Raw genomic sequence first — 20,511 nt, forward strand, 5'->3', positions numbered from 1 at the left:
TATACTTCTGTCAGGCTCGTAATGTAACAGTGATCTAGGTTTCTTAGAGCCATCTTCTTCTGAGTTTCACTTCTTCACAGTCAAGGAAAAAGATTCTTTCAGATTTTGGATTTAATTGCATATATTCTCTGACCCCCAATTTTCAAGATAAAATAGTCCTTCTCCCTGCATGTAGTTAGGTTGCTTTGGTTACAAACTATAGGTGAAGTAGCCTCAAAGGCCACATTAGTCTTTTTGGAGGAGGAGAGTTTTGGACCCAAATCTTTCAAGCTTATTTACCCTGTCAGCAGTTATGAACAGTTTCCTTACACAGATCTTATTACCTAAAAAGGGCAGTAAATACTGTGAATCAATAGGGTATTTTTGCTAATGGTGTGTTTTTAGAGAATTGAATGGCTTTCTGAAGAATCCTTTATGTTTTGTTTTTAAATATGTAGTCAGGTATATTTAAGATGTGACTCCTTTTTTTTTTTTTTTTTTTTTTTTTTTGCGGTACGCAGGCCTCTCACTGTTGTGGCCTGTCCTGTTGCGGAGCACAGGCTCCGGACGGACAGGCTCAGTGGCCATGGCTCACGGGCCCAGCCGCTCCGCAGCATGTGGGATCTTCCCGGACTGGGGCATGAACCTGTGTCTCCTGCATCGGCAGGCGGACTCTCAATCACTGCGCCACCAGGGAAGCCCGTGGCTCCTTCTTACTCCCTTTTTTTTCCTTTCCTTTCCTTTCCTTTTCTTTTCCTTTCTACCAGGCTTTTATCTATCTGGTAACAGATACCTGCAGATGCAAAATAGCATTTTCTGGATCAGCTAACACTATGTATCTACTATAAGGGTCTGGCACTGTTATGTAATTTCATCAGCCAAGATTAAATATTCCTGGATTTTATGTTAGCTCCCTTGTAGTCAACATATTCCAATGTTTGGCTTCTACAATTCTTATCCCATTTTAATCCTTGCCATGACTCTTCTTTTATAACTTGTGACCTGCCTGGGGAATAAAGGGAAGAAAACTTTGCTATTTAATAGTGAAGACCCTACCCTCAGCTATACCAAGTGTTTTATATAATCATCTCATTTAATACTGATAACAATTCCGTAAGTTAGGTAGATATTCTTATACCTGCTTGCCGGTAATTCATCCAAAGTATTTATTACTATGTTAATAAAATATTAATTCACCAGAATATTTAGGCGCTGTTTAAGGTGCTGAGGGATATCACAGTGAATATCAGATGAGGTTCCTGCTAAGGCACAGAGAAGTTAAATAACTTGCGCAAAGTCGCATAGCAAGAAAGTGGCAGAGGTAGGATTTAGGTATAGAACTGATGGATTCCAAAGGGAATGTCTGCAACAATTATTATCAATACAATATGCTACTGTTTACATGTACTACATGTTCTCTGTAATTGCACAAATCAAGCTATAAAAATAGGTGGGTTCCCCCAGTATTTCTTTTTAAAAAGGCTCTTGATGAATCTGAGAAATAAATCTGCCTTGGTGCTGGCAAGCACACCTGCACAGTAATGCTTTTCCTCTCTTCCTCTCCCCTCTACCCACTCTCTCTGAACCCACTCATACCTGGGCATGAACTGGACAGTGAGACCTGCTTTGGCATTTGGATGTGTTTGTGCTTTGAGCACTGGGAGAGTTTTATTTGTTTCCTTGACTTCCTTGCCTGCTTGCAAGTTCTTTCTTGTAGCACAATGATGAGTAATGTGTTGTTAACCTCGTGATGTGGTCATGCCAGTTGGAATATTTTTTTCTTTTTCCCTTGGTTCTTTCTGATGAGTATGTGACTCTTGGGTCACACTTGCTTTCCACAGTTCATTCAAATAGAGAAGACTTTCTGTATTCAGAGGACTAGAAAATAGTCTCGAGGTTGAGAAGACTGTTAATATTCAATGTCTTCTGCCCAGCTGAAATCCAGTTTTGTTAGCATTTTAGGTTTATTCTTTAGCAAGTGTGATCCAAGAGAATACTTGTTAGATTATGGCCATTATCACCATGTGCCATATCTGGAATGAGTGGTATTCTGGAGTTAGGAACTTAAAAACAGGCACAGGGAGTTTTTTCATGAGCATTACCTAGCAGAAAGCATTAAAAGATGCTTAAGTCTGTGAGAGTGATGAGCTAAATTCCAGTAGTTGAATTCTAGGGATTAATAAGGTGGGATCAAGGTTGTAAGTGTCAAAACTATTTAGTATTGGGGATCCAGTCAATTTAGTATTTGGATTCCAGGAATATCTGGGCATGGCTCATGAGGTTAATGAGATGATTTATGTGGGTGTGTCTAGCCTAGTGCTTGATACTTGATTTGGTGCACAGTAAACGTTAGTTAAATCTTAAAAAGATACTTGAATGCTGAGTATTATCACTTTGTCTTCCTAGGGCAGCTTCCTCATCATTAACTGTTCCTTCTTTAGAAGAGTATTTGTTGAGCCTTTACCTGTGGGTAAAGCATTTGGGAAAGGGGTTGGGGTAACAAAGATTTATAATATCAGATTCTTGCTGAGACTTAACATTTATAAATTGAATCAGTTAGGCCTGGCATATAAGGGGGTATTTGTGATTTTGCTTTGCTAGAGTCAACCCTTTGCTTTTTTGATAGAAATAACTTCTTGACCCGTTGGTAGAATTAAAAATGCTTGCTTTTCAATTCAGTTAAACTGGGTTTGATTTTTGATATTTGAGACAGTTGCCTATGATATTTCCTTTTATCCCCTCTCCATTTTTTTTAGTAAATAAGATAATATATTTGAAAGTGTTTTGTGAACCACAGAGCTAGTGGTTGCTATCACCACCACCATCATTACTAATAATAACATTAAAAATATTAATGGAATGGGATTCATTTTTACAGGGGTTGGTTTCCTGGATTAATTTCAAGGAGAAGAACTCAGAGGACAATGGGATATTTGCCAGATGACTTGTGTACTAATTGATACCTTTTGTAGTTTTTCTGGAAGGGAGAAGGAAAAGCAGATACCTGACACCCTGAAAACTTGGCCTGGTGCTATGTCTTCATGAAGGGTTACCTACACTATACCTGGTTCTCTGTGGTGGCAAGAAAATTTAACAGGATTTATCATCTGTTTGACCTTAGAGGCTTATAGTACATTTTACTGGAAGCATCTGTCTACATAGGAAACAACTCATCCCAGTTTATTGGTAAGATCAACCACATTCCTATATTATGGATCTTATAATAAATAACAAAATTATGTTGGTCCAGGATAGTATCTGCCTGGCCTCCCAGTGTAGGAAGATTGAGGAAACAGTGCCTTTGACCAAAATATTTGGTTAGGTGTTATCATTAAAAGCCTTTACAGTCAACTTCTGATGATTGGTGTTCTTAGAGAAGAACATGTGATTTTTATAATCCAAAAGAGCAACTTGTTCAGCAAATTTTGAAAAAACCTCTTACTTTAAAAAATTTCCTTGCCATCCTTTTCTGTCTCTAGGCCTGGCACTCAGTAAATCTTTGTTGAATAAAGGAAGTTAGCTGATACTGATCTTACGGTTTTCTCTGGAACCAGCCCATTAGATGAACTTCTAGAAAGCAGGGATAATGCCTTATTAGTTGATGCATGATGTGTCCCCTCCGCTTAGCAGACTGCCTGGCACTGAGGGGGTCCTTAATAAGTGCTTATTGAATGATTGAGTCAGGAGGTTAAAGTTTTCATAAGGGGAGAGTTGTGTGACCTCGGTGCTGCTGTGCCGATGGTGGCCCTTCCTAAGAGGAAGAAGAAATGTAGCTTTTCTGCAAATAAACATGAATAAATGTGAATGCGAGGAAAGTGATTGCTTTGATGCTTCCAGGCATTTTACATTTTTGGACAAGGAGAAGTAATGTGTTAAAGGTTGGTGCTTTATCTCTTGGTTTTTATGTTTTATTCTGTTCAAAATTTAGTTATTGCTGTGATTTCTTAACGTATGAGAAGTGTATTATAGCTTCAAACTATCAGTAGAAAAGAAAAAATCTCTCCCTATGTCATACATAATTTTATAATTTTATAAAACTTAAATTTTACAGAACTTCAGACCTTAGGGATATAAGGCTAAAAGAATACAGTATTTTCAAATCCAATTTATATTTTTAGTGGTGACGATCAGAACAAAAATGATGATTTGAGCATGTTTTCATGATTTTCTTTATAGATGATTTCCCTTCTCCAATATGGTTTGCTTAAGTGATTAAATTTCCCAGGTACACATTTTTTTCTTTGATATACATCTGTAGAAGTAAGAGATTTATCTGGGTGGCAGGAGGAAAAGACATTTTCATATATCAATCCACAGTGCAGATTACATGGAGAATTGAAAGTTATCAATATATATGAAGTCAAGTGAAGATTTCTGGAATGGGAGTTAACAGATTTATGTTCTATACACAGTTTTCTCGCTAGTTAGCTGTGCGGCTTTGGGCAAGTCACTTAATCTCACTCACCTGGTTCTCAGTGTTCTTATCTGTAACTTGAGGGTATGGAATGAAATGATCTCTGATATCCTAGTTCTAAAGTCCATAATTCTAGAGTGCCAAACAAGGAAAATAGACTGACTTTCTGTACCTTACCACCAGCCTTGTTCCAAATAAGACCTGAATGTGAAATGTTAATTATGTAAATATATTAGAAGTGTATAACTAGGTAGACTAGACTTGTCAGATTGTATTATATGCTTGTAACTAATTTTATGTGCATAAATATGAGGCTTGCTTGCTTTTTTTAAAAAATAAATTTGTTTGTTTGTTTATTTATTTATTTTTGGCTGCATTGGGTCTTTGTTGCTGTGCGCAGGCTTTCTCTAGTTGTGCCGAGCGGGGGCTACTCTTCGTTGCCTTGCGCGGACTTGTCGCTGCTGTGACTTCTCTTGTGGAGCATGGGCTCTAGTCACGAGGGCTTCAGTAGTTGTGGCGCATGGGCTTAGTTGCCCTGTGGCATGTAGGTTCTTCCTGGATCAGGGATCGAACCCGTGTCCCCTTCATTGGCAGATGGATTCTTAACCACTGTGCCACCAGAGGCTTGCTTGCTTTTAAAAGAGAAATTATTATCACAAAAGGTACAACCTATACAAATGAATGAGACCCAAATAATGCTCAGGATACCCTGGGTTGGAGTTTCTGCTTCTTAACTCTAACCTGGAAATAGAAATAGGTGTGTGTTGGCAGGATTGCTGGGGGATGGGGAGGGTGGTGGTGGCTAGAAGACAGTGTGGGTGAATGTGGATAGTAGTTATAAAAGCAAAGTATTAAAGAGTTCTTCAGCTTGTGGACTTTGCATGGCTAGACTGATTTCATTTTGCTATAAATCCCTGGAGAACTGATATGAACCCTGTATTCAAATTCAGAATATGTAGGTCCAAGCTCCTTGCTATCTGGGTATCACTCAAGCTTTGTAAGCTTCTCTCTGTGTATGTGTTTTCCATCAGAAAAGAGGGGATTAAAAATCTCAAAGGGTATATAATTTTTAAAATTGTTATTAAATGAGGCCATATTTGTGAAAGTGCTTTAAAAACAAAAAATTACAGCGAAAGAGAAGCTATTCTTAGTGAACAGACAGCTGTACAAATGTATTTGTTCATATAGACCTTTATTTTACATGTCTGTGGGGTGAATGGTGACATTTGAAACCCGTAAATATTCACCAGCCTATTTTAGGTATAGATGAGCTCTTAGTTTACCACACACATGGACTACCATGAATAATTTAGAACCACAAATATTTGTTGGGCATCTACTATGTGCCAAGCAGTTTGTTAGGCCTGTTTAGAATTTTTAAAAGTATAAAAGAGAGGTGCCAAGCTCAAGGATCTTAATTCTACCTAGAATGTATCTTGTCCTCCAGCCTTACACATCCTAAAGACTAAGTTTGAGAAACTTCCCTAACCCATCAAGGTAAACTAGTTGCTCCTAATACCTCTTCCTACCCCACTGGGCACTAAAAGCATGTTTAGATTTCTCACACCAGACTGGAGTGCCTTGAAGGTAGGACTCTGGCTTCTCTTCTTCGTTTGTATCCCCAGGCTGTGGTGGACCCGGCTTGGTAAATTTTGAATGAATGACTGTTAGTCAAATTGGCGAGGTAAATTTCCGGAAGGCCAACTAATATGATAAGGCAATATATGATAACAGCAAGTACCACTGAATTTTTCACATATTGTACCTGTAGGAGTTCAAATGAGGATTAGATATAGCCAGGAAAGATGGAACAGTGGAACTTGCAGGTGGAGAATTAAAAAAAAAAAAATAGTAATAAAAAGTGTCTTTCTTTGAACTGAATTATATCATTTTATAAAACGCAGATTTCATTTTCTAATTGAGGCTTTTATAAAAATTAGTAGTTGTATGCTGAAGGAAGTTAATTTATCAGAAGGAATTTACAAAGTGAATTAATTTCCTGTGGATAACTAATCTCAGATAGGATAGTAATTGGAATTTTTTTCCCTTCTGCTATTTCTTCCCTTGAATGGAAGTTCTGTAATTGACAGTGAAATGACCAGTAGTTAGGAATCAAGAAGGGGAGAGAAGGTTGTCAGCTACTGAATATTTGAGGGTTGATTCTAGAGAAATAGTGTGTTTTGCTATTAGACTAGCCTCTGTTGATTTGTAGTATTTATTTTTCTCTCATGTCGAAAGTTCAGGGCTTCCCTGGTGGCGCAGTGGTTGAGAGTCCGCCTGCCGATGCAGGGGACATGGGTTCGTGCCCCGGTCCGGGAAGTTCCCACATGCCGCGGAGCGGCTAGGCCCATGAGCATGGCACTGAGCCTGCGTATCCGGAGCCTGTGCTCCGTAAGGGGAGAGGCCACAACAGTGAGAGGCCCGCATACTGCAAAAAAAAAAAAAAAGTTCAGTAATGAGAATATTTTTTTAAATAAATTTATGTATTTATATATTTTTTATTTTTGGCTGCATTGGGTCTTCATTGCTGTGCGGGCTTTCTCTAGTTGTGGCAAGCAGGGGCTACTCTTTGTTGTGGTGCACGGGCTTTACTTTGTGGTGGCTTCTCTTGTTGAGGAGCACGGGCTCTAGGTGCACAGGCTTCAGTAGTTGTGGCATGTGGGCTCAGTAGTTGTGGCTTGTGGGCTCTAGAGCACAGGCTCAGTAGTTATGGCACACCAGCTTAGTTGCTCTGCAGCATGTGGGATCTTCCTGGACCAGGCTTGAACCCATGTCCCCTGCACTGGCAGGAGGATTCTTAACTACTGTGCCACCAGGTAAGTCCTATTTTTAAGGGCTCAGTAGAACTTCTGTTTTTACAGGCTATTCTTTTTTTTTTTTTTTTTTGTGGTACGCGGGCCTCTCACTGCTGTGGCCTCTCTGGTTGCGGAGCACAGGCTCCGGACGCGCAGGTTCAGCGGCCATGGCTCATGGGGCCCAGCTGCTCCGCGGCATGTGGGATCTTCCTGGACCGGGGCAGGAACCCGTGTCCCCTGCATCAGCAGGCGGACTCTCAACCACTGCGCCACCAGGGAAGCCCTACAGGCTATTCTTTTAAAAGTTGAACTTACTGAGAATCAAACCTTGGGCTATCCTTGACCTTAGCTGAAAGGAAAAAGAAAAAATTCATTGTGTGTGGCAAATAGACATACTGGTCTGGATCTAAAAAAAAATAAACATTAACATGGTTTCTGTTTCTATTCAAGTTACTCTTGTGCCAATATTATAATAATAGACTTTCTCTGTGACTGTCTCTGCCCTTATTTTTCCAAAGGTCACTTCCATTGTACAAGCCTTCCAAATTATTAAATTTCCCAAATAACTGTAATCCAGGGAGCCTTTTATCAGTAGCACTGAAAAGACAAATACCAGTTCATAAGGAGTTCTCTGTGAACTTCTGTCTCATTTGTATATTAACATTTGGCTATTTATGGGATTTGTCTCTTAGAAATTTATTTTGCTGTTTGTAGCCCGATAAAAACTAGAAACTTTTGAAAAGAAATAGTTAAATCTTGTTCTGACTCATACACATACCAGTTGTAGTGATAAAGTCCAGGGGCCAATTCTTGAGTCCTTACTGGTGTGTATACACAATAACATTGTTTTGGGAGTGGTAAATTATATGATCGGGTTAAGTTTTTTTCTCTTTAGTTTGTTTTTGGGGGAGAAAATAGACATTCCCCAAGTATACACTGTAGTGGAGGTAGAAAACATCTCAGAATTGTGCAGGGTGAATAGGATTATTCCTTCCAATAATCCAAAAATAGACATTGTGCATGAGATTAGGTGAATATTATAGAGTCTTTGAATCTGGAATGAGGAGAGTAGTAAGGTGGGGAGATAGGGCTGGTAGATTAAGGCATTAGAATTTCGGTCAGTATGTGTGAAATTGCTGTTCCTGGAGATTTGGGGATGAAGGAGCTATTTAGCTATGTCTGTACCTCTAGGAGAGGACAGACATTTTTCTTTTGCTCTTTTTTTTGAGGGACCATCCGGTAGAAGATGCAACTAAGGGAGTTCCCTTTACGACGTTTTCTTGAGGACTTGAGGAGTTGAAAGACACTGGAATGGGAGTGATAGAGCATGTACAATGTGTATGTGTTAAGACTGTGCCTTGGAAACAGTTGTAGGACTGGAGGGTTTGTTTGGAGAAGTAGGGGGAGCTTCTGAAGGAGAGATACAGAGGCTGTGTTGGGCACACAGTGGAGTGAGGCAGAGCGCGTGGGAGGGAATTAGGCAAGAAAGCAAATGACATTTTTTGAGGACTTACTGTGTGCTAGGCACTGCCCTAAAGGCTTTTCATATCTTAAGTTATTTAATCCTAACAAGAGGTCTGAAGTGTAGGTATTTCCCCCAATTTAACATGAAGGAACAGAGGCACAAAACAGTCATATTACTTACCCATGATTGCACCACCGTTAGTAGTAGATCAGGGATTTGAACCTAGATCTGTCTGAATCCAGAGCCTATTCTCTCTCTCCAGGTGGAGTTGAAAGGAGTTGAAGCAGTGAGGGTGGACTTTCACATGGTGGACTACCTGTGTTTCCTCAGTCCTCCTCCCTGGACTAAGTGTGATTTAGTGCAAGTGTCTGGTCTTGGGAGTCAGACTGGCTGGACTCATAAAGATTCTGGTTCTACCACTTTTTAAAACTGTATAACCTTGGGTAGATTGTCTAACCTTTGTGAGCTTTAACATCTCCATCTATAATATGGAGTTAACAATACAGACAAACCTCTAAGAGTTGTTTGGAAGTTTAAATGAAAACAGTGTCTAAAACTGTAACACATATTACTTCTTTTCCTTCTTTTCTTCCATTTAGACCCATCTTATTATCTCTGGGTTATAACATTTAGTGATATATAGGTCTCTTTAGTATGGAACTCGGTCAATTCTTTTTTTTCTAAGAAGGTTATATTCTGTTTCTTTCACTTGGAAGGATGTATATTAACTAAAAACAATCTGCCAAGACAGTCTTTCATCTCTCCCGCCCACCTAGTCAAGAATTGTGTGAAAGTCTAAGGGTTTCTGTCCCTCCTCTTTCTCCCTGTCTGGATTCCTTGGGACTGACATCATAGACGTGGAGGAGTTGCTGACCTTTGAAAATTCTTGACAGTCTTGAATGTTGTGGTTTTCCAGTGAGTTTGGGGAGGAGTTGGAGAGTACTCAGACACAGCTGTAATGCATCACTGGGACCAGGAGAGTGGGTATAGTGTGAGAATGTGGACACTTTGGGGAATGTTGTAGATGGGAGAATGTAGGGTCAGTAGTTTCTCACGCATTTTAACATAGCTGTATTATCTACAGTCGGTATTTAATTTTAAGTCACTTTTCTCTGTTACTAAGTAGTTGGGCACTCAGATCATGCAGACTGGTTTTAATATTAGTCTGAGCTAAATGTTTAGGGAGAGAAATCTGTTGCAAATAAGATCATATTACAATCTTAAGCAAATGTATTTGAGATGAGCAGCGTTTACAACACTGTAAACACTTTGAGATGACTTGCCTGTTTACAACACCGATTATCTGATTATCGACAATACTGTTTTGTGTGTGTGTGTGTAGTGGGATACTGTACAAGTAGAATTCAGTTCATCTGAACAAAAACTGAGTACCTCCCAGGTGCTTGGATGCTAGGAATACAGGATGAACAAGACAAGATTCCTGCCCTCAAATTGCTCATGGTTTAGTGGGGAGAGAGACATGTAAATAAACACAAATACTGTGCAGTGTGATAAAGAATATGATAGAGGTAGAGTACAAGATGTAACACCAAGGAGGAAGCAGGCACTTTAACTTGAGAAGCCAGGGAAGGTGTTGCAGATGAGGTAGTACTTAAGTTAGCCTTAAAGAAGAGATAAGAATTCACCTGCTAGGCCAGGAGTTGTTCCAGGCAGAGGGAACAACATTCACAAAGGAACTGAAATGTGAATCACGTAGTATATGCTTGGGGAACTACCAGTACAAGGAGGGGAATGATGGGAGGTAGATAAGGCTGGAGGGTTAGGTAGAGCTAGATCATGAAGGGCCTCGTTTGTCATGTATAGGAATTTGGATATTAAGCTTTAGTCACTGAGGATCCAATAAAGAATTCAGAGCAGTGGGATATAATACTATCATATTTGTATTTTAGATTGATCAGCCTCTACAAGCAACCATTGTGAAAAGTGGCTGGAGAGAGGAAGAGGGAGAAATTAGGAAGCTACTTACTGGGGTCCAGGTTATGAACATCTGAAGGTGTTGGATGGATTTGAGAATTTTTTAAGGTTAAAATTAGTAAACCATAGTAAAGGACTATTTGTGAGCGAGGATAAGGCACAAGAGAAATCCAGGGTGGTTCCCAGGCTTGTGACCTGAGTGATAGGAGGGATGGTGGTACCACTTGCTAGAATAGGCAATACCAGAAGAAGAATAGCTTGAAAGGGTGGGGGACAGAGATAGAGAATGGGCTCATTTTTTTAATGTGCTGAGCTTGAAGTGCCTGTGGGATTCCTGGGTGAGTTGAAAGAGTTGGGGACTGTGAATGCATTTTTTTAAATGAATGAATGAATGAATGAATTTTTGGCTGCGTTGAGTCTTCCTTGCTGCGCACGGCCTTTCTCTAGTTGCGTTGAGTGGGGGCTACTCTTCGTTGCGGTGTGTGGGCTTCTCATTGTGGTGGCTTCTCTTGTTGTGGAGCATGGGCTCTAGGCGCACGGGCTTCAGTAGTTGCAGCACGCGGACTCAGTAGTTGTGGCTTGTGGGCTCTAGAGTGTGGGCTCAGTATTTGTGGCTCATGGGCTTTAGAGTGCAGGCTCAGTAGTTGTGGCACATGGGCTTAGTTGCTCCACGGCATGTGGGATCTTCCTGGACCAGGGCTTGAGCACCACTGCACCACCAGGGAAGTCCCTACAAAGAGATACTTTGGATAAGCAGTAAGGAGGATGGTGATGATCTTATCTATAAGACAGTGGTGCTGTTGTCTTTCTATAGAAGCCCATTTTAATAGGTCGAGGACTGACCATAAGATGAGAAAGTAGCATCAGTGACTGTAGTCTAATTTAAGGAGTTTTGCAGGGAAGAAGAGAATAGCAGCCAGCAGGTAGGGCAGAGGAGGAAGCCTGAAGGAACTCCTTTTGCTTCATTTCATTATTTTTTCTGTGAAGTCAGAGGGAAGGTCATCTACCAGGAGTAAGGGAGGTAATAAGGTTTTGGTGGGAGGCTCAGGGAGAATGGCAAAGGTGTGGGGTAGTAGCTGAGAAGACTGGTTAGGTACCAAAGTCAAGCAAAAGACTGCAGTGTTTCACTGAAAGGAATGAGATGGAACGCCATATATCTGTAGTCACTTTACTCTGTAGTATTATGTGATCTTGTCTTGTGCAGTAGCCCTATTTAGTAGCAGAGAAGTTGAATGTAGGGTCCATCCAGGTTGGGCCAATGAAATGGAAGGATAAGGATAGGTTTTTACAGGAAAATAAAGTCATCACTCATTGTGTTTATGTTCAGGTAGGTAAGAAGGAACAAAGTGGAATCTATCTGTTTTTCTCAGTCTTCTCCGCTCTCATCCTAGTCTAGCTCACCATCATCTCTTTTCCAGCAGTTTTCTAAACAAGTCTCCCTAAATCCACTTGTGTTCCCTACAAACTATTCCCACTGCCACCAGGATGATCTTTTAATGATTTAAATCTGATCATGTCCTATCCCTGCCTACAACCCTTCAAAGCCTTCTCATTACTTTTAGGATAAAATCTCAATCTTCATTAGGGTCCACTAGGCCCTTTTTTTTTTTTTTTTTTTTTTTTTCCGGTACGCGGGCCTCTCACTGTTGTGGCCTCTCCCACTGTGGAGCACAGGCTCCGGACGTGCAGGCTCAGCGGCCATGGCTCACGGACCCAGCCGCTCCGCGGCATGTGGGATCTTCCCGGACCGGGGCACGAACCTGCGTCCCGTGCATCGGCAGGCGGACTCTCAACCACTGCGCCACCAGGGAAGCCCTAGGCCCTTTCTTCATCCTCATTTTGCACCATTTTCACTTCTGTGTTCCTCCTTGCCACAGAACATTGATATGTGTTTCCTCTGCTAAGAGCATTCTTTCTTTCTTAGTTTGTCTCCAATGCCTACTCGTTCGTCAGTCCTTAGGTGTAACGTCACTTTCTTGGGAAAGCTTTTCCTGACTCCCTATAGGCTATAACACCCCTCCCCCCAATATTTTTCCCTATTATAATTGTGAAATTTTGTGGGTTTTTTCCTCCATACTGGAAGCTTTGTGAGGATAGAGATTATGTCTAGTTCATGGTTGTGTTCCTAGTCCTGACCATAGTGCCTGACACAGAGTAGGCACTCCATGAATTTTTGTTGAATTAATGAATAAGGTGGTTAAGGAATTGGATGTCTTAGTCTGAGGTGAGGATGTCTTGAGGTGAGGTAGCAGGTTTAGTAGTAAGGGAAAGCTGGAGGGAGATGAGGTTGTAGACAGAGTAAGATGTTAGGAGTTGAAGATTTAGAGGTGGAATGGTTTCAGGGCATGGCAGGGTCCAGGACTGAGTTGTTGAAGTGGAGATGGAGGTCTTTGCATTTGATGAGGTTATGAAACTCTAAGGCAGAAATGTTGGATGGATTATGCAGGTGGGTGTTGAAATTGCTCAGGAAGGTGGTAGGCTTTGAACTGAGGAAAATATAAGGCAGGTGTCTAAGTCATTAATAAACACTGAGAGATAGGCACAGCCCTTTCCTATGGTGAAAGAATTGAATGGATAAGAATCAGTGCAGTTCTGGGAATCAGTAATGACTTAGTCCCTAGGGAAGCAGCATGGTACAGTAGAGAGAGCATGTGTTCAAAATATCTGGGTTCAGACTTTGGGTAACTCACCTGACTTTTCAAACCTTATACCTTTCTCTACTTGTAAACTGGGAATAATAAGCCTGCTCTAGGGGTTTTGTTGTTAATGAATAAGATAGTGTTTTTGAAAGTGCTTACTTAATATTAACTTGTTAGTTTTTATTCTTGATTGCTGTCATCACTTCAAGAGGGCATGAAAGTGTGGAAGTAGGGATGAGAGGCAAAGATAGCAGCAGAAGTGAATTTTGAACAAGGTACATGACTTCATTTATTCCACTTGTTGAGTTTGTACTGTAGGGTCAGCATAAACATTTATGAATGAATACAGGTAAAAGCAAGTATTGATATAAGGAAGAATTTTGTAAAAGAAAAAAAAAGGCACTGGCTGGCTTATGATAACATTGCAGTGTTGACCTACAACACATTTTTATGGAAAGAAATGCTTTATCTGTTCCTTTTCCATGAAAATTCCATCATTCCTGGGAGTAGATTTTATTGTTCTAGAGAAGAGATCAAGGACCATTATGTGAGAGAGAGAGGGGGCTGGTGATTTAGTTTAAAAAAGCATTTTCTAACAATTAGAGCTGTCCAACAATAAAATGGACATTGTGGCAAAGAAATGAGTCTCCATCAGAGCTTGTATTCATGTGGAGACTGGATGATTTATCTGTCAGAGATGCAATAGAAGGATTCTTGCATTGGGGCAGACATTGGTTTAAGTAATTGCTAAAGTCCCACCAATTGGAAGGTTGGAGGATTTTGACTCCATTTTAGATTTGTCTAAACACCATTCAATCAACAAATATTTGAGTACCTCTTCTGTTTCATTTTGAAAGCCAGTGTTTTGTTTTCTTTTTTTTCCTTCCTGTGTGCTGAGTCAAGGACTATGAGTCTTAGTCATTGCCTTGGATATTCCCATTTGGAATTTAAGAAGCTCAAGCCAGGTGTTGGTGGTGATGTAACAAAAGCTGCAGTCCTCACCTGTTGGGTGGGCTTAGGGTGGAGTCCATGGCATGCACCTGGAGACATCAAATATAAGAATGGGCTGCCAAGAAGTTTGGTTTAGTGCTTCGAATTTTTGAGCAAGTCATTCTAGATAATGTTGGACCTTGAAATTATTTATTTATTTATTTTTCAGATGACTTACTCAGAATTAATTCTTTTTTTTTTTTGGAAATTATTTTTTAAAAATATTATTTTAAAACTTTTTTTTTTTTTTTTTCTGTATGCGGGCCTCTCACTGCTGTGGCCTCTCCCGCTGCGGAGCACAGGCTCCGGACGCTCAGGCTCAGTGGCCATGGCTCACGGGCCCAGCCGCTCCGTGGCATGTGGGATCCTCCCGGACCGGGGCACGAACCCACGTCCCCTGCATCAGCAGGCGGACTCTCAGCCACTGCGCCACCAGGGAAGCCCTAAAAATATTTTTTTAAAAGAATATCCTACTACTTTGGCATATGAGGTCTACGATGCCATGACATCGATGGTATTCATTGGCTTCTCTCACTCAAAAGCCTCTGGCTGGCTGGGAAATTGCCTATAAGCCTGTGGCTTAATCAACTCCTCTCTTCTGCTGAGTACCTTTTTGTTGATTGTTATTTGTGTACTTACTGTATATTTCCCACATCCTTTCAGTAAGTTATTAGAGTGGCTTTACCAAGTTCCTTTGCATGTTTTTTTAGAGAGAGAGTTGAAATTCATTTTGCAGCTGTGCTCTTGGTTTTAGATTATTCATGTGTTTAAGTTATTTGGGCTGCTACCATGCCCTGTGACCTAAGACAGTGACTAAAATGGGCTTGAAGAAGGAATTCTTGTCTGTATTAGAGGAAAGGGAAACCACTCATTCATCTGTGAATTTTGAAGGAATTTAATTGTTAAGTATTTTATCTGAGGAACTAAGTTGTTTAAAAACAACAACATTTTGAATTTGAGGCATCTCAGGCCAAAAGTTCTTTATGTAATGGTAGTCTTTTCTGACAGTTGTGATATTAAAATGGAAGTAAATTAGACATTGATAATATGCAGACCAAAAGAGAATGTAAGGATCATGGTTTCTGAGGCTGTAGTGAACTAAAGAAGTTCATTTTTTAAACCTGGGAAGAATCTTAGAAGTCATCGAATCCAAGTCTAGGATATACAAGAAGCAACTGACACCCTGTAAGTAATTTGACCAAAGTCACCCAGCTAATATATATAAGTGTAGGTAGAACTCTTCTGATACGAGGGTGGTGGAAGTGTCAGTATGTTGATGTCTCTTTAGAAAGGAGAGTTTGTAAAACTTTGAGAGATGGATTGGGACTGGGACAGACCATTAGAAATAGTGGGGTGATGTGAAAGATGAAGTACCCTTGAATTTCTCTTCTTTTTATGTTTTTTTTAAAATTTATTTTTGTTTTTATTTATTTATTTTGGGCTGTGTTGGGTCTTCATTGCTGGGTGCGGGCTCTGTCTAGTTGTGGTGAGCGGGGGCTACTCCTCGTTGTGGTGCGCGGGCTTCTCACGGCGGTGGCTTCTCTTATTGTGGAGCATGGGCTTTAGGCGCGCATGCTTCAGTAGTTGCAGCTTGCAGGCTCAGTAGTTGTGGCTCGCGGGCTCTAGAGTGAAGGCTCAGTAGTTGTGGTGCACAGGCTTAGTTGCTTGGCGGCATGTGGGAACTTCCCGGACCAGGGATTGAACCCGTGTCCCCTGCATTGGCAGGCGCATTCTTAACCACAGTGCCACCAGGGAAGTCCCACTCTCACATTTCTGATCTTCTGAATTAAGCCTCAAATTGATTGGTTTGGTGGTGGCTGATGTGGAGGTTCAGTTAGTCATTTAATCATTTATTCATCAGGCGTTTATTGACTGTCGACAGTAATGTAGATGCTGTGCTAGATGTTGCGGCACGAATAGGAATTAAACATGTCCCTCTGCTCCTAGACCTCTTGTACTCGTGGAACAGTACAAGAAGGAATACTTTATATTTTGCCATCTCTCTCCAAAAAAAAAAAATTTTTACATGAAGTTATTAAGTTAATGGCCTACTGGTTTTATAACCCACAAATCACTGCTTTTTATTTGCCTTACTATTTCTAAGGAATTTAGATAATTAGGATCTGATCACACTACTAAAGAATCTGTGTCTTGGGGTCAGGGGAGGTGTGATGAAAAAGTACCTGAGAATCACCCTTAGAGTTTAGGTTGTTTAGAAGGAGATGCTTCTGAAGAGACAGTCATCTGAGCCACTCTGTTGCCTTTGAGAACTCTACTTTTGGCATTCCGCCAAAGCAGGGGACTGGTGGGTTTGGTGGGGCAGGTATGTGCCTGGTGACTTTACCAACAAGTCCTCTTTTACAGAGAACTGTAAACCTGTCTGAAGTGGCAGATTTTGGTGAGAAGTTGTTTTTCACTCGGTTATTGCTCCCTCCGCTGGGACTGCTAACTTCAGAGGAATGTGGATTGGTGCCAGGCCGACAGGTCAGGGACATAGTTTCTGCCAAAGTCAAGTCTGAAAGAAGCGATCTTTTTCAGGTGAACTTACTTGGTGGTCATTTGTCCTGAGTGGAGAAAGGCATGTTTCCTGGGTTCATGAAGTTAGTGGACAAAGATTGACGTTTGTTATGAACCTTTGGGATCTCCACTCTGCTTTGCATAATCGCAGATTGTTTTATTTTGAGTATTCTTATTTTTAAAAATTTTTTTGGCCGCGCTGCTTGGCTTGTGGGATCTTAGTTCCCCAACCAGGCATCGAACCCATGCCCCCTGCAGTGGAAGCACAGCGTCCTAACCATTGGACCGCCAGGGAAGTCCCTATTTTGATTAAGTTTAGATACCAGTTTGCTCCTCCCATTTCCTCAGCTAGCATCAGAGTACTAGTCAACTCTAAAGTTACTCAGTGTATGGTATTCATTCATTCAGTAAAATGTTTGCTGAGAGCCGTGTGCCAAGCACTGTGCCAAGGGATACATGCTGGGGATACATTAGTGGACAAAACACACAAGCTCTGTACTTTCAAGAAACTTTTACGTTGGAGGAGGAGGCTAGACAGCAACCAACTAAAATAATTTCAGGGTATATCAAGTGCCAAGAAGGAAATAAACAGGCGCTATGTAAGAGAATAATGCAGGGGGGGAATTCTTCAGGGTGGTAGTCTGCTGCTTCCTTCCATTAGTTTGGATAAGCAAACTGATGGCTAGAAATGTAATACTCTAGAAAGGTAGAGGAAGAGCATTATTTGGAGTGGTATTATGGTTTTGTGGTTAATGTAGTAGTTAAGAAATTAATATAGGTGAAGTGGGTGAACTGTATGTAATGGATGGTAACTAGACTTGTGATGGTGATCACTGTAGTGTTTATAGATGTTGAACTGTAATGCTAGACACCTGAAACTTATATAATAAAAGGAAAAAAAACTAATGTTAATGAGAAATTAGGAAACTAAATGTTACTCTTTATAATAAATTCTACTGAAATGAATGAGCTAGGATAGTTAGTTTCCCCATTTGGTTAGGAAGCTGCTGAAATTGGGCTATGATCATCCCGTTCCAGTGTAATTTGGGCCTTATGTGTTTATTTCCTCCTCAGGTGGAGGCCTGAATTTTGATCTATGTCCTCCCTACATCAGCTGCCTGAAAGTACTTAATGATCACATGACCCTGGACATGGATGCTGTCCTGTCAGATTTTGTCCGTTCCACAGGAGCAGAGCCAGGGTTGGCCCGAGATCTCCTGGAAGGTAAGGAGTCTTTGGGGGAGAATGAGAAGAGAGAAAATAAGATGTGATATTTATTGTTAGGATGATTTGGAACATTTAAGGTGAACAGAAAGACACTTTGTGTATGGTAGGCCTTACATTTAAGTTACTTCTAATAATCTACTTTGTGTATTACCCACCATAATTTTAAAATGCAAAATTCCCTTTTCACCTTGAATTTTTGGGTAGCTTTCTCCACTGTCAATTTAAGCTCAGGTAATGCAAGTGAAATTTGATATTAGTCCACTAATAATTAATCCACTAAAACCATAATTTTAGATCTGTAAGACTTCTTTTTTATGTATAAATGATTAGATTTTCATATTTGGGATCATTCATGTTTTTTGTCTTTCCTTCCCTAACTTGTATGGGTCATTCTATATAGAGTGGATTAATTTAATGTTTTCATTTAGCTGCTTTTGTTTACTTATATCTGTATGTATACGTAAGTGTGAATGTTCTAGATTTTAAGGTCCTTTAAGGCTTGGCCTCATGTCAGTAGGATTCTTTGTTTGGAGTCATAGTTAACAGATGCTTTTTGGTGAAAATATATAATGACGCAAATAGGTGAGCCTGTGGGGGAAGGAGCAAGTTCTTAGCACACATAGGTAATTTTCTAGGTTGTCAGCCCTTAGTAAGGTGTGGCAATATGACATTTACTTAGGCACCTGTGAGAATAAGGTTGGTTTGGAAACGGAAGATCAGGGTTTAAATTCTAGTTTGATAATTCAGTATGGCTTTGCCCTTAACTTGTATTTTCAGTTTCATCTCCTACTACCTTCTCCCACAGTTCCTGTGCTCCAGCCAGGCCTGACCTGTTTCCTTTCCCTGATCATATTAAGTTGTCTCCTAAGTCTGCAGTGTCCTTTCCTCCATTATTCTCTTGAAATTTTCCTCATCCTTCCGGATTCAGCTCAAATGCCTTCTCTTCCTCTTGTAACATGTGTTGAACACTTCTATGTGTTCAATATGTGTGAGGCACTTGAAATATATTACTTTATTCTCACAACCATTCTGCAAAATAGGTTTTATTATCCCAGTATTACAGCTTAAAAACTGAGGTCCAAGAAGTTAAGTAGGATTTGAACCTAGGCCATCTGGTTTCAGAGTCTGGCTTTTAACAAGTGTGTTACAAGTTAATGCTTGCATGTCGTCTCTCTTTCTCTCACACACACCCATGTGCACACACATTCATACTATGAAAGAAAAGTTGAGGGTGCTGTGGAAGTTTAAGAGAGAAACCTAATTTGGATATAGAGTTCAGAAAGGCTTTTTCTGAAGAAGTGACATGTGAACTGAACACAGAAGGATGCACAGGAGTAGCAAGACAAAGGGATGTAGCACAGAGTGTTTATGTAAAAAAAAGTAGCTTATACAAGGACCCTGAGGTGGGAGAGAGTTTGGCACTGCTAGTGAGCGAGGTAGGAAGAGTAGTACAAGAAAGAGTGGTAGGAAGCTGGTTAGATAAGCAGGAAGCTGAATATGGGGGGCCTTTGTAGGCCGTGGTAAGGGTTGTGCATTTCAGTGTATGTTCGGTGGGAAGCTGGTGAAGGATTTTAATCAGGGGAGAGAAATGATTGGGTTTGAGTTTCTGAACAGTGTACTGATAAAAGATATGGAACCGATTGGAAGGTGGCCAGAGATGAAGTGGTAAAATCAGTTAAGAATGTTGCCATAGTTCAGGTGAGAGGTGATGGTGACTTGGACTACAGTGGTAACAGCAGAGTGAGAAGTGGGTAGATTTAAGGTATAATTTAGAAAGGGAACCAAAGGATCTGATCCTCATTTTCTGTCTCTATCTTTCTGTCTCTTGCTTTTTCCTTTGAAAGTTAACCCTGGTTGTAGTGTAAAGAACAAATTATAGAGGGGAGGGGACTAAGAGTAGAGAGACTAGGGAGCCCCCTCCCAAAAGACCAGGTGAAAATATGAGGACCTGAATTGGGGTAGTGACAATAAAAATGGACAAGAAAGAATAGATTTGAGAAATGTCTCAAGGGTACAAACCACCTTGAGAACTGAGTAGATAGTGAGGGAAGAGAAGGAGTGGGGTCTGAGGAATGGTGAAGAGCTGAAATGACTGTAGTTTCTGGCCTGGAGGGGTTGTGATGCCATTACTGATTTAGGGACTATAGAAGAAGGAGAAGAAGCAGGCTTTAGGAGGGAAGATGATGGACGTTCAGTTTTAGACATGTTGACTGTTAGGAGGACCTGATTTTAAGGACTTTAGCAGACAGTTGGAGATAACTATCCAGTGCTCAAGACAAATCATTTATTCATTCATTGGTTCAGAACAAAAGTCCTCCATTCTTTAACAAATATTTATTGAGTACCTATTATGTACTAGGTTCTAGATGCTTGAACAAAACAAAACAAGCAAAAATCTCTGCCCTTACATTCTAGCCTGAGAGATAGTCAATAAACAATAAACATGATAACCAAGTAAGTTGTAAAGTACATAGTATAAGGTGTTAGGTGCTGTGGAAAATGGTAAGGGGAATAATGAGGTAGGTTGTGATTTTTAGTTGGGTAGTCAGG

The 20,511-nt window shown here is 40.5% G+C and overlaps 1 protein-coding gene across 3 annotated transcripts in view; it reads left to right on the forward strand.

Moving 5' to 3' along the window:
* OTUD7B (OTU deubiquitinase 7B) overlaps positions 1-20,511 on the forward strand; it is a 53,892-nt gene that overhangs the window by 12,787 nt on the left and 20,594 nt on the right. The window contains exons 2-3 of one of the 3 annotated variants that reach the window (XM_033860232.2): positions 2,952-3,165; positions 17,809-17,958. In XM_033860232.2, the coding sequence (XP_033716123.1) occupies positions 17,874-17,958 (85 nt within the window). In that variant the 5' untranslated portion in view covers positions 2,952-3,165; positions 17,809-17,873. Of the gene's footprint in view, positions 1-2,951; positions 3,166-4,181; positions 4,205-17,808; positions 17,959-20,511 lie in introns of those variants that run through there. The other 2 variants (XM_019919778.3, XM_033860240.2) reach the window with 2 other exon arrangements.

This window comes from Tursiops truncatus, chromosome 1, assembly GCF_011762595.2.
Source record: "Tursiops truncatus isolate mTurTru1 chromosome 1, mTurTru1.mat.Y, whole genome shotgun sequence".
Classification (NCBI taxonomy): domain Eukaryota; kingdom Metazoa; phylum Chordata; class Mammalia; order Artiodactyla; family Delphinidae; genus Tursiops; species Tursiops truncatus.